The 13,084-nt window shown below is 38.7% G+C and overlaps 1 protein-coding gene across 1 annotated transcript; it reads right to left on the bottom strand.

Moving 5' to 3' along the window:
* On the bottom strand, nt 1-1,035 carry LOC119545535 (olfactory receptor 1L6-like). Its single transcript, XM_037851127.1, has one exon. The coding sequence runs from the start codon at nt 934-936 to the stop codon at nt 1-3; it is 936 nt and encodes a 311-aa protein (XP_037707055.1). The 5' UTR covers nt 937-1,035.
* Nucleotides 1,036-13,084: the final 12,049 nt, after the last annotated feature.

The raw sequence follows: 13,084 nt of genomic DNA on the forward strand, positions 1-13,084 counted from the left end.
CTAAGAGTATATTCTGTCCCTTAATTTCCCCAAACCCCTCTTCATATCCTTGTTCCGTAGGCTGTAGATGAAAGGGTTCAGCATGGGTGTCACCACGGTGTACATAACTGTGGCTACCCGGTCCTTCACTACTGAGTACATGGACAGGGGCCTAAAATAGACATAGATGATACTACCATAGAAGAGGGTCACTACAGTGAGGTGGGAGCCACAGGTAGAGAAGGCCTTTCTCTTCCTGGCTGCAGTGGGGATTCTGAGCACAGAGATGACAATTCGCAGGTAAGAGAAGAGTATGCACAGGAAAGGGGTCAGGATGACCGCCAGGGTTTCAGTCATGAGCACAATCTGGATGGGGGAGGTATCAGAGCAGGACAACTTTAGCACAGGTTGGGTGTCACAGAAAAAGTGCTTAATGGTGTGAGAGGCACAGAAAGACTGATGAGATATGAGCAGTACCCCGAGCACAGAGTGCAGATGGGAGATGGTGCAGGAACCCAGTAGCATGAGGAGGCACCGCTGTGGGTTCATGACCACATTGTAGTGGAAGGGGTTACAGATTGCCACCAGCCGATCTATGGCCATCGAGGCCAGCAGATAACTATCAGTGTTCCCAAAGGCCAGGAAGAAGTACATCTGGACCAGGCAGCCCACATAGGAGATAGCCTTTGTCTCTGAGAGTAAGTTTATCAGCATCTTGGGCACAATGACTGTTGTGAAGCAGATATCCATGAAGGACAAGCTGCTGAGAAAAAAGTACATGGGGGTATGGAGCCGGGAGTCAGAGTGGATGGCCAGGATTATGAGGATGTTTCCCACTATGGTGACCAGGTACATGGTGAAGAAAACAGCAAAGAGGGGTTTTTGCAGCTGAGGGTTGGAGGAGAGGCCCAGAAGAATGAAGCCTGAGGTGCTGCTGCTGTAGTTCTTTATCTCCATGACTTTGGACTTCCTGGATGGGGGCTTGAAGAATCATGGAATGAATGCAAAGGGTATTTTTGTCAAGAGAAAATTCTTATTCTTCAACCTATAAAAATGTCCCAGTGCTACTTGTTTGGATTTTTAAGAATGTTTACTTCAATAAACTACAGAGAAACAGGGAATAAAATCTAACAAGGGGAAAGTTGAAAAATTATAAGCTGCTTCTTGAATTAGACATCAGAGGTTCCCCATGTGTTCTTAGGGACTTCTAAGTGGCTTCATTTGTTTGAATTCTCCTCAGTTCTCTTTGTGAAGATTCTTCTTGGGTTGTTCTTGATGATCTTCTTAGCCTCCTTTTTGTCCCTTGGGAAGAGGCTTCTGGGTCTGTCTGTGAATCAGAATGTTTTCATACCAGGGGCCCACATAACTTCACTACTGCTCATAGGTCTGTGTGAGCAGGGAGTGACGATGGGTCAAAAATGAGAATCAAGCCTAATGAATGTGCCTTGGTACCCAGAAAATTCTGATGAGATTTTTAGAATCTTCAGAGCAAAGTCATGTCAATGTTAATTTAAGGATTTCCATTTCACAAATACAGGCGACTTTCGGCTAGCATGATCTATCTCCTTAGATGAAAAGTTCCTGATCTTTGTGTGCCGCTCACAATAGGAATACTACCAGGAATAGCCTGTGTTCCTGAGATATACTATTTAAATACAAGAATATTTCTTCTTAAAAATTATGAAGTTGTCATTTTAAACATCCAAATAGTTAAATCTATATATATAACTTAGATTGTAAGAGTCTCATTTTTACCAGTATTATTTAAAAGGTAAAGCAGGGATTGCTCCTCTTATGGCTACTGTGCTATATTCTTTAGCTGAAAGTATATGCCAGAGAAAAATGAAGAAATAGGAGGTATAGAGATTAGAGGAGGCAAAATTTTCATTCTAAGTAACATGATTTTCTCTCTAGACAATCAATGTGATCTTCTGAAAAACTATTAAAAGCTATAAAGATTTCCCCTAGGTGGCCAAATACAAGATAAATATACACATATCAATACCTTCCTGTATTAGAAAAATTTAATAGGAAAAGAAAATTCCAATTGACAATGGAAAGAACATCTAAAAAATACTGATGAGTAAACCTCAAAGAAGGAAGAATATTTATTTGAAGAAAGAACACAAAGGGAGATCTGAATAAATGGAGCATATGCTCCTAAAAAGGAATATCAATACTTAAAAACATGATTTATTTTTAAACTAATAAAATTCAGTGCCAACACAAATAATTACCCCACAGATTTTTTAATGGAAATTGATAAGTAATTATAAATTCATTTAGAGAAATAAATGTCTAAGGAAAGACAATATAATTTTGGAAAAAAATAAGAATGAAAGGGAGCTTTTTATATACCAAATCAAAGAACATACTAATGAAAAACAGTGGTATACTTACGCAGAGAAGAATATAGACTAATATAGACCATCCTGTATTTCTTTATTTGTATATCTATAAAGATATTTATCTATATAGGAACTTAATGTATACTAAAGTCCATTTCATAGCAGTGACGAAAGGATAGATTATTAAATGACATTTATGATAATTGGCTGAACACTTGGTGGAAATAAGGGTAGATTGCTATCTAATGCCATACATAGAAATAAAACCCATATGGATGAAATAATCAACAATAATATAAATACTAGCTAAAAATAAAGGAGGATATTTTTATGGTCTCAGCATGGGAATGCCATTATAAACAAGAAAAGGAATGTAGAGTCAAGAATGATAAAATACTCAAAAATTTATACCAAAGAGACCATAAGCAAAGCTAAAATACAAATTACTGCCTCAAAGAAGATATCTGAAACACTTTTACCAAAGAAAACATGTGGAAATGTGATGATCAACCTTACTGGCAATCAGAAAATACAAATTAGACACTGAAATACAATTTTCACCCATCAGATTGGCAGTAATTCTCAAACCATAGATATGCAGTAGAGAACTATACTGGTATGCTCTTTGCGAGCTGACTTCCTCTTACTTCCAACTGCCTTGGGCCTCCTTGGCTGACCCACGACTTCTATACCCTCCTTTGCTCTAAAACACATTTTGATACTTTTGATTTAGTTATTTCTACTCCCATTTCTGCATCTGGGTGATTTCCTCTCTTCCTTGCCTCCAGACAGGAAGGTTTGAAGGGGACTTTGGACCCAAGCTCTGTCAGATCCTGAGCAAATAGTATCTCTCTGCTTTTACTGCAGCAGGACCTTAAATCTCTCCTAGACCCAGGTGTTTTGGAATTCATCTTCTCCCTGTCTACCTTCTTGCCACTGCCAGCACTAAGGCAAACAGGTCAGCCATGTTGGATACATAGTTCTCTTGAAGAGATATATCCTACTTAGGAATTCTGCAGGGCTCTTTTCGGCATGTGTCCTTCTCTTTTCAGGTCCCTGAAATCTGTTCTTTCTGCCTAGTTGTTGTTGTTGTTGTTGTTGTTGTTGTTGAATCTTATATCACAGTAGAGTATTACCTCATGTCTTTCTCTGCCCAAAAGAAGGAGGTTCCTCTGCCTCATTTCTCATTTCTTATTCAGTTCAGGTTGAATTTTATTCTGGGCAGCTTTAGGTCTCACAGATCCCCTATTGAACCCAATTGAATAAGCTCTGGGCTGGTTTCAGGTAACTTCTTTATCACTTCATGTTTCTGTCTGTCTTCTCCTGCTACTTACTGCTTTCCTGGATGCCAGGGTCTGCCTCTCTCCCTTTTAGTGATTCAGTGAGTTAGGCTTTCTAGTTGTCATTTCCTTCTGGTTCCTTGCTTCCCTGTGCCCAATCACTATTCATAATTGCAACTGTTAAAACTTCAAGTACAGACTGCCTCCTGGATCATGAGAAGTGCTAAAGATATGGATTCCCAGAGAGCTATGCTTGACTCAGTTATCATGGGGCTTTAGACAACTCTGGGTTTCACTTTCATCTTTTTAACATCAGGCAGGTGATTGTCCAGTTTCAAGAATTCCAGGCAGAGAGAGCTCTCAATATTTGGAGGCCAGCCCAGTCCCTTGTGAAATAAGTCTGACTTAGAAAATTCTTCACGAGCTAAATTTTGCCTTTTTGTTGTAGCCATTTAATATCCTTGGTTGATTGACCCATTCTTATCACTTAAAACAGTTTAGTGAGTCTAGTGTGTCTTTTTTTGTGGACACCACCTAATGTCAGCTCCTCCAAATGGCATGGACTGGCTTTTCTGGTCTCCCTCTCACTACTGGTCTTAGACTCCTCTCCAAACTGTGGGAAAAAGCTGAACAACACTGCAGGAGTTCAGCAAATTGTTGAAGAGCCCTGCAGTCCTGAAGCCCATGCAGCTTCTTCCATGGTATACCCAAAACTGGGATGCAGAGAATCATCATGCAGAAACTGATTCAGACACAGACTGACCATTATGGTGATGAGTACTTTCCACTTGATCTCACCTTTTCCAGAGAACTCGGACATAGTCTTAGTCTGTCTCACAGCTACCCGAAGTTTTGATTTTTTCCATATTCCTTCTGAACTCTTTGTTAATTTTTCTAATGTGTATTTTAAAATTCAGCCCAGGGTTGTGGAGAGAGCCCTGGACTTGGAGCCAGAAAAAGAACTGAGTTACAGGTTTCACTCTACTGTTCTGCAACCTTGAAAAAATAAATTAATCTATGCAAGCCTTCATTTTATTCATCTCAAAGAAGGTAATATCATCTTTATAAAATTTTTATCAATGTCTAAATTTAAATTATATGCTAGATGTGAGGGCATTTTATAAAAGTGTGCTATGCAAATGTGTAGAAACTCCAAGCCGTGTCATCCTCCCATTGCTCTAAGATTAAGATTTTTCAATCTCAAAACTACCAAGTGAGTATCCAATTGCTTGAATATCTTTTGAGACAGGGACCTCACTTTCCTTCATGTCTTTCATATGCTTTCCTTACTTACCTGTCTCTGTGCCTTAAGGCACACAGTTATCTTTAATGGTCTGACAGGTTGCCACCATCTCCAATTTTGATGGCGAGCAGGAACACATCCAGACTGAATTTCTATAAGGCTATTCCAGTGAGCATAGGGCTAAAAGGTCCAGCTTTTAAAAGTTCCAGAAAGTGCATGTTTCTATTTCCAGCTCTGCTGTGAGTTAAATGAGTCATAGTTCTTAACAATTTGCCTCGTTTCTATATCTATAATGTCAGGGAGTTAGACAAGATGTGTTTTCTAGCCCAGATGTTATATTATAGACTCAAAGATAAGTGGTCATTGAAAATATGCCCCTTGGATTATTTATGTGAAGAAATGTATACTTTTTTATCAATCTGTTCAAATAGTTGTGCTTCAAGTGGTATTCGCTGAAAACTAATGTCTTATGTTATTCTGCTGTGGTGGCAGTGCCTCTTGTGTGGAGATACCCACTTCACTGCAGCCGCTTCCATTGTACATCTTCAAACATGGTATTTAATAGCTAGCAGTTAGTTACATAGCATTTATGTGTGACAGGCACTGCTCTTAGAACTTTACTTCAAACCACCACATTTTGAATAATGAAAGAAAACTGGAGTGACTCACTAAGGTTGCAAATCTAGAAGACAGTGCAGTCTAGCTCCAGAGTGAGTGCTCCTAATCCCTGCATTATCCTACTATTCTTGTCCACTTGTAACCCTGCTGACCCAGTTTCCTGAGAAGGTAACGGTGTGGGTCTCAGTTGCAGCATATAGGCTATGCTGTTTAAGGACCAAGGCCAGTGTCTAGAACACTGCTTTGTTCAGAGTAGATGCTTCAGAAGTGTTAGATAGTGGATTACATGGAGAGAGAAGGAAAAAAAATAGAGGGAGAGACTATGCTTCCTGGATTTTAAGATGGAAGAGAGAAGATAGGATCAAGAAAAGGGAGGAGGATCACACAAAAATGTTGACCCACAGTCCCCATTCCCAAGGATCCCTCAACCTGCCTACCTGTGGGCTCAACAGATGAGTTCTGGCGTCCTGAATGAGATTGGGGCCTGCCAGGAGGTCAAAATCAGTCTCTGAGTCTCTGAGGGAGGAGGCAATATAGAAGTGTAGACACAGCATCAGAAATGTACTGGTTCTTCTCTACCTCCATGGGAATTGGTGATAGCAAGGGAGTCCCAGGGGCCTTGTCCTCAGAATGTTACAGCCTGGGGGATTGGCCCTGTGGTTTCCCAGAAGGGGAGAACATTACTGATGCCCTCATTGTTATGTGTCCAGAAGCCTGTGGGGAATCTGGTCTCATACCAGGGAGGTAGATTGGAGCCATGAAGTGGCAAGAGTGGAGCATGTTCATGCACATGTGTACTCTGTGTACATGTATGTGCTTGTCTGTATGTAGGCTTATGTGTGCCTCCCTGGAAGGAGGGGTAGCGGCCTCTAACATCCCTGAGGTCCTGTGTCTGCATATGTGACCGTATCTAGGTGAAGATGTGATGACATGGGAAAGAGGTTAAGGGACAGGCTCTGAGCCAGTCTGCCTAGATTCAGATGCTGTTTCTGTGTCTTCAGGCTGTGTGAGCTTTTGCAATACTTTTCCAGTCTGAGCCTCAATTTTTACTTCTGTTAAAGAAAAAAGATAAAAAGTGATTAAAAGTAACAGTTTGCTTTGGGTGAAATAAGTGGAAAGTCCAGATGTGAATCTTGATATCCTAGCTTTGGTGTAGAGGTTAAAGGAGGAGCTCTGGAGACACATTCTCTGAGTTCGTATCCAGCTCTATCACTCACTGTGTGACCTCAGGTGAGTTTCCAAACCTCTCTGGCAGATAGGAATAGTCTTGAGGTGCATGTGTTAATTGATAAATGTGTGGAAGACAGAAAATTTAGGCTTTGTTAGAGGAGCAGGGAACTGGAGTAAAGTGGAGCACATAGATGGCGGGTTAAGAGCATGGGCTTTGGAGTCAATGTCTGAGTACAAATCCTTGCCTATCACTTTCCACGTGTGTGACTTTTGACCAGTTGTGAGACAGCTCTGTGTCTCAGGTTCTCATTTAAAAAGTAAGGATAATAGTCATCCTGACGTCACTATTTTATTAAATCATGTTTTAGTTTTGCATTAGTTAGTTTGCCTGGCACCAGAGCTGTCTTCATGGGCTTGTGACCTGTGCTCAAAAGAGCCCTGTGCTTGGTTTAAAACTGTGCTGGCACCATCTTGAAATTCTTAATTTTTGAACAAGGGATATCGCATTTTCATTTTCCATTAGTCTGCCTGGCTACATAGTCATCACTCAAAAAATGTTAATGATGATGATAATGTTGATGTGAATATTCCTATGCTACTCGATACTCCCCATCTTGCCAGCCCCATTGTCTACTCTATCGCATTGAGCTCTACACATTTAGTTGACTGGCTCTGATGCACCATGAGAACTATGTATGTTCTATGTAGACAGGCATTATATTGTTCCAGAATGGAAGCCGTTTCCTGAGCTTTAGTCTAGTGCATCCATCTGTACTCCCTTGGATTGTCAAACTGATGTCTCAGACTAATTCATCCCAAATGAAATTTACTTATCAACTTACTCCTATTTTGAAACATTCCACTCATCTTTTAAGGCCTAGTTCAGACATCACCTTTTGTGAAGTTTTCCGGACTCCTTAGAGAAAATTAAATAAGTGATGTCTCTAGCTTTTCCCAAAACTCTGCTAGATGGTAAATCCATCATAACCCTTTGTTCTATATTTTAATTGTATTTTTGTCCCACATCATGGGTGGAGGCTCCCATTAGACTCTGAGCTTCTAAATGCAGGTACTGTGTTCTATTCATGTAGGTATGTCCAATTCCTAACACCATGTGTTTGTCTTTTATACTGAACTGGGGCCTTGCCACAGTAGGCCTATGGAGAGAAGGGTTGAAATACAGGGATAAGGCCTGGGATTATGGGGGACTTGGTTTTCTCAGAGTTGAGAAGAGAAGAAAGAATTGTTAGGAAATGGGATATTCATGGATTTATTGGGGATTCTCAAAGATTTCACTGGGAACTTCCTCTTTTTGATACAAATTCTCTAACAGGTGGAATGGAGAGCTTGGAAAGATGAAGTTGACAGTGAAAGACAGCTGTACAGATGGGCTGTGTGGGCTTCCAACAGATGATAAATAATTATGGGAGAAGGAAAAGCTGTTTGTTCTAAACCAGGCCTGTTTCCACTCTGTCTTTCAACTTTCCCTAATTTATTTTCAGTCATTTCTCTCTAAGCTCCAAATTTCAATTGAGCTACTTACTGTATATATCCATTATCACCCCCACACCCAACTTGTTTCCCTTTCCATGGCTGGTACAGTCATTTGCCTGGTTATCAAAGCCAGGAACTGGGACTTGCCCTCAATTGTTCCCTCTTACTACTACCCACTCTCCTTCTATTTATTTACTCAATAAACCAAAACTTTTTCTTCACAATTTCCCAAGTCTGCATCTCCTCTCCATCTCCAGTGCCCTAGCCCAGGACTTATTATCTCCCATTTGGTTTATTATCTCAAGATGCAAATGTATCTTATAACAATGACTACAGCCATTTCCAATACAAAGTCCCTGTACAGAGAAACTGGGACCTCCCATTTGCTCTCATTTCACTGTCAAGTTGGAACAATATGCATTCCCTTGAAATCAAAAGTGTTTCTTTCCTGATCAGAGCATTGACTCATCTGGTTCAGATTCTTCTGGAATAGGAGTAGGAAGGGATCTAGGGGAAAGCCAGGGGTGTCCTTGGTAATACCACTTTCACCCAAGTGAAGGTCTGGCCCTGGATATGTCCAGCTTCCATTGATTGTGTTTGGGTAGGTATTTGGCACTTAGAGTTATTGATTCTGGGTTTGAGTTCTGATTTACCACTTACTGATGGTAGCTTTGGGCAAGTCACTTCACTTCTCTCAGTTTCCCCACCTTTAAAATGAGGTAATTAATTCACATCAGTAAGAAATATGGTATGAATGTATGGAAAGCACCCAGCCATGTGTGTGGAACATAGTCGGTGCTTGATTTCAGGTAGTTAGTTTTTTATTACCAGGAAACATAGTTGATATTGGTTGACATATTTCAGTTTAAATTAAAATATGTGATAAAAGTATGTGCTAATTCATCAAAGGATGGAAATTATTGCTGTTAATGGGCATTATGGCCAAGGACACTCAAGAAACATTGTCACCCATTTTAAGATCCAGCTGCTTCTTCCATGAGATTGCTAAGAGAAAAGCTGAGAAAGAAAAATGGCCAACCTGGAGCAATGTAACAGTTTTTGCCTGTACTTTGGGCCATGGATCCCAAAGCAGAGAAGTCTGGTGAGCTAGCTGGACTACAATGGGCATTCTTTTTGTTTCTAAACTAGTTATGTTTAAATAGCTTAAATTAAAGGATGCTATGGAGGATGCCACCTCTGACATCTTATGATGTTCAAATCCCAGTCTTGCATCTTATCACATCAGGCATTATGTAAGTAGACAATAAGTAACACTACAACAACAACATTTACTGAATGCTTATTATGACCCCCACATGGTTTTAGGACTTTATACATATAATCCATTTAATCTCCACACGAGTTCAATTATATTGTGACTGTTTATGAGAGAGATTGAATTAACTCACCCAAGACCTCAGGATTAGTGAATGGTGAAAACAGTGCAAGACCAGGGACTTTGATTTCAGTGGCTCTGGTCTTCTTTAGTTGGACTCCTTATATTTGGGAATAACTCTACCACTGTTTTTATTTTCTTGGGAGGTGAGAATCATATCAGAGAAATGACCTTTGAGCATACAAGTTACTCTGCTTACCAGAAATTGCAGCCCATTCAATATCCTGGATTGTGACAATCTGAAGTAAATCGTCATCTTTCTTTGACCATAGTCTGGGATCAGAGAGAATGGGAGAAGAGTTCAGAAAGGAAGCTTTAAATTCATTCCACTGGGGTAATATCCTAAACAGCTCTGTTAAATTTTACCCTGAACCAGATTCTTTAGGGTGAGCTTAGTTTATTCTAAGTACCACATGAATCAGCAGTGTGATGGGAGGGTCAAGAAATCTGAATGTAGAAGGAGGAAGGTAATAATCAGTCCCATTTTACTTTGTGTTGGCTAGATCCAAACAGAGTGTTATATTCTGTTTTTGGAAACTTACAGTATAGGGGACTTTGATAAATTGGTCTTTGTCCAGAGTAAGGAGACAAGGATGGTAAGGAGACCCAAAATTTGTTTTATGACATTTGATTTGGAAAGAGCCTGGGCATACAGCACAAGCAAACATAAATGGAAGAGGAAATATTGTGGAAGACCTATAGGAATAAAATAAAAGCTTCTGATGGACTGTTTTTAAAGACCTGAATATTTAAAGGAATATCGCTTGTTCTCATGTGGGAAGATTCAGTATTGTAAGGATGAACATGTATATCATACATATATATAAATTCATGTATGTCCTAATTAAAATCTCAAGATGATTTTTGTAATTGTTAAACTGATATTAAGTTTTCTCTTGAAAAGATCTTGTTTGATAATGGCCAAGAAGTTTTTAAAAATAATTATGAGACAGGACTTGTCCTACAAGATTTAAAAATGCATTCATATGATACAGCAATTATATGTACATATTGTTACTGTAGGAATAGGTAAACTTATCAGTGAAACATAATAGACATCCAGAAAGAGACAAATGGGGATTTAGAATATTTTAATGATAACATTTGAAATCAGTCACAGTATGGTATTAGAGTAATTGGATATACCTAGATAAAATAAGGTTACTGTCTTTAACCAGCTACTAATATTCCAAACCTAAAAAAAACAGAAGTGAAGATAGTATAGGAGAATATAGAAAAGACCAACAGATACAACAGCATGAAAAGTAACAACTTCTATACATCAATAGCTACCAAACCTATTAGCAATCAACATAGGAATTAGTCAAGAATTGGATAGCTTACACATCCTGTTGTGAGTTCTCTGTTATTTGAGGCAGTCAAACAGATGCTAGATGACCACAGGGTGAGCTCAGTTTGCAGGAGAGATCAGTGAATGGGTGTGGGCAATAAGAATGGAAATCACTTTTATAGGGTACTAATTGTTTAGATTTAAGGTGAGATTTTGGGATTCCTAGAATAGGACTGATTGAAAACAGAAATTGTACCCCAGAAACAACCTGGAGGTTGGGGAGAAATCATCTTCTGATTAGACCTTTACAGTGAGTACTCCCCATCTGAAAAGCAAGAATGATAGTCCTTAAATCTGGATTTGTGTAAATAGAGAAAGATAAACTTCTTGGGTGGGAAAATATATCATCATAAAAACTTCAGTCCTAAACAAATTAATATGCAGATTTAATTATTTTCATTCACACCCCAGTGTGTGTTTTTGGAAACATGTTAGTGATCTAAAAATTCCTAAGTGGAATTCATATAATAATTGGTTTACCCTGTAGCCAAAGACTCAGTCAAATTTAGGTCCCCTGATTCATGTGTGATCCCACACATAAAAATTATTGGGAAAGAGAAAAACATAAGAGTTTATTACTTTTTAAAAGTTCTAATCAAGGAATAAATGTGTGACCTCATCAAAAGCATTTTTGGAAAATAGGATTCGATGAAGTAAGAATTACCTTACCACAGATTCTAAAAAGAAATGGTAGATCTGATTGCCAGGAATGAGCCTGGCCCTGGCAGTGAGGGATTGAAAATGCCTACTTGACCAAAAGGGGGAAAAAGAAGAATAACAAGCTGAGGTCACAGTGGCTGAGAGATCCCAAATAGAGTTGAGAGGCTATCCTGGAGGTTTCTCTTATGCAAACTCCAGCTGGACATCCCAGCTGGCCACATCATGCCGTGCTCTTACCAAAAGTGGTCCCCAAATACCTAGGTCCCTACCTGATATTCTATAAAAGATGCACTCACAAAGTTTTATCTTTCAGAAACTTAAATCCACTAGTGTTCCTTTCCAGACAAGTCTTAAAACCCAGAGGCAACAGCTCTTTAAGATAAACTATCAGATATGGCTCCCTTCCCCATACTCTCGACACTCCCTTTTAATATGAACAAGTTAGGGTGCTCACTGCTTAGACACCCTGGAGATGAAGAAAGAGATTAAGTGAGACGAACGAGTAGCAACAAACAAGGTAAGATTGAACAAAGGTCTATGAATACTGGAACTTTATATAATCATATATATGTGTGTGTGTGTATATGTATATATATATATTTGGATGCTGGTGTGTTGGAATGGCTGGAAGGAGGTAAATGACACGGTTGAACTGTAGCCTATAGCATCCCTTGGGATTTGCTCTATAGCTGCTGGTTGAATTGTGCCTTGAAGGTCTTCACCTTTCTGTATATACCTTGTATTGCATAAAGAGGAAAGAACTGAAATTGTGGAACTGTAACCAGTAACAATTTTTGAAATTACCTGTATGATTGCTTATTGAGCGTACATTGAGAGACGACAACTTTCTGTATGTATGTTATATTTTACAATGATGGAAATGGCTGAAGTTGTGGAACTGTGACCCATGATATTGTTTGAGATTTGCTCTTTAATTACTTGTGAAATCATACACTGAAAGTTATCATTGTTATATATATATATGTTAAAGTTCATAATTTAAAAAAATGGAAAAAAAATAAGATACGGTCATCAGACATTATGGTTTGACACAAGTAGAGACAATGGAATTAGTGGAACGGAAATAGATTCAAGTATATATTGGATATGATATATGTATACTGCTGACAGGTTAAATCAGCAGAAAAATATGTATTATTTAGCAAGTAATCCTGGCTTCTGAAAGATGGATATGTAAGTATTATATTAAAAATAAAGACATATTAAAATACAGATCTGAAAATAAAACCATGAGATACTAGAAGAGAATTAAAATATTTTTTAAATAGTAGAGACTTTCTTACTCAGAATATGAAAGAAAATGAATAAATTAGGCCATATAGAAAGGAAAAAGTATTGATTTTATAATTGGGGTCACAAGATAAATAATATATTTGGAGAACACACTTGCAAATAATTATGATAAACTTTAATTATGTGATAGGAAAATGACAACAGTCCCCCAAGAGGGAAGAGTATATAATGAAGCAATTCATAGAAGAGGAGAGCAAATATACAGTAAAGACAGGAAAAGATACCTAGCTA

This window comes from Choloepus didactylus, chromosome 10 (assembly GCF_015220235.1).
Source record: "Choloepus didactylus isolate mChoDid1 chromosome 10, mChoDid1.pri, whole genome shotgun sequence".
NCBI lineage: Eukaryota > Metazoa > Chordata > Mammalia > Pilosa > Megalonychidae > Choloepus > Choloepus didactylus.

Coding starts and splice junctions, on each gene's coding strand:
- LOC119545535 (XM_037851127.1), bottom strand. CDS start 936: ATGGAGATAAAGAACTACAGCAGCAGCACCTCAGGCTTCATTCTTCTG.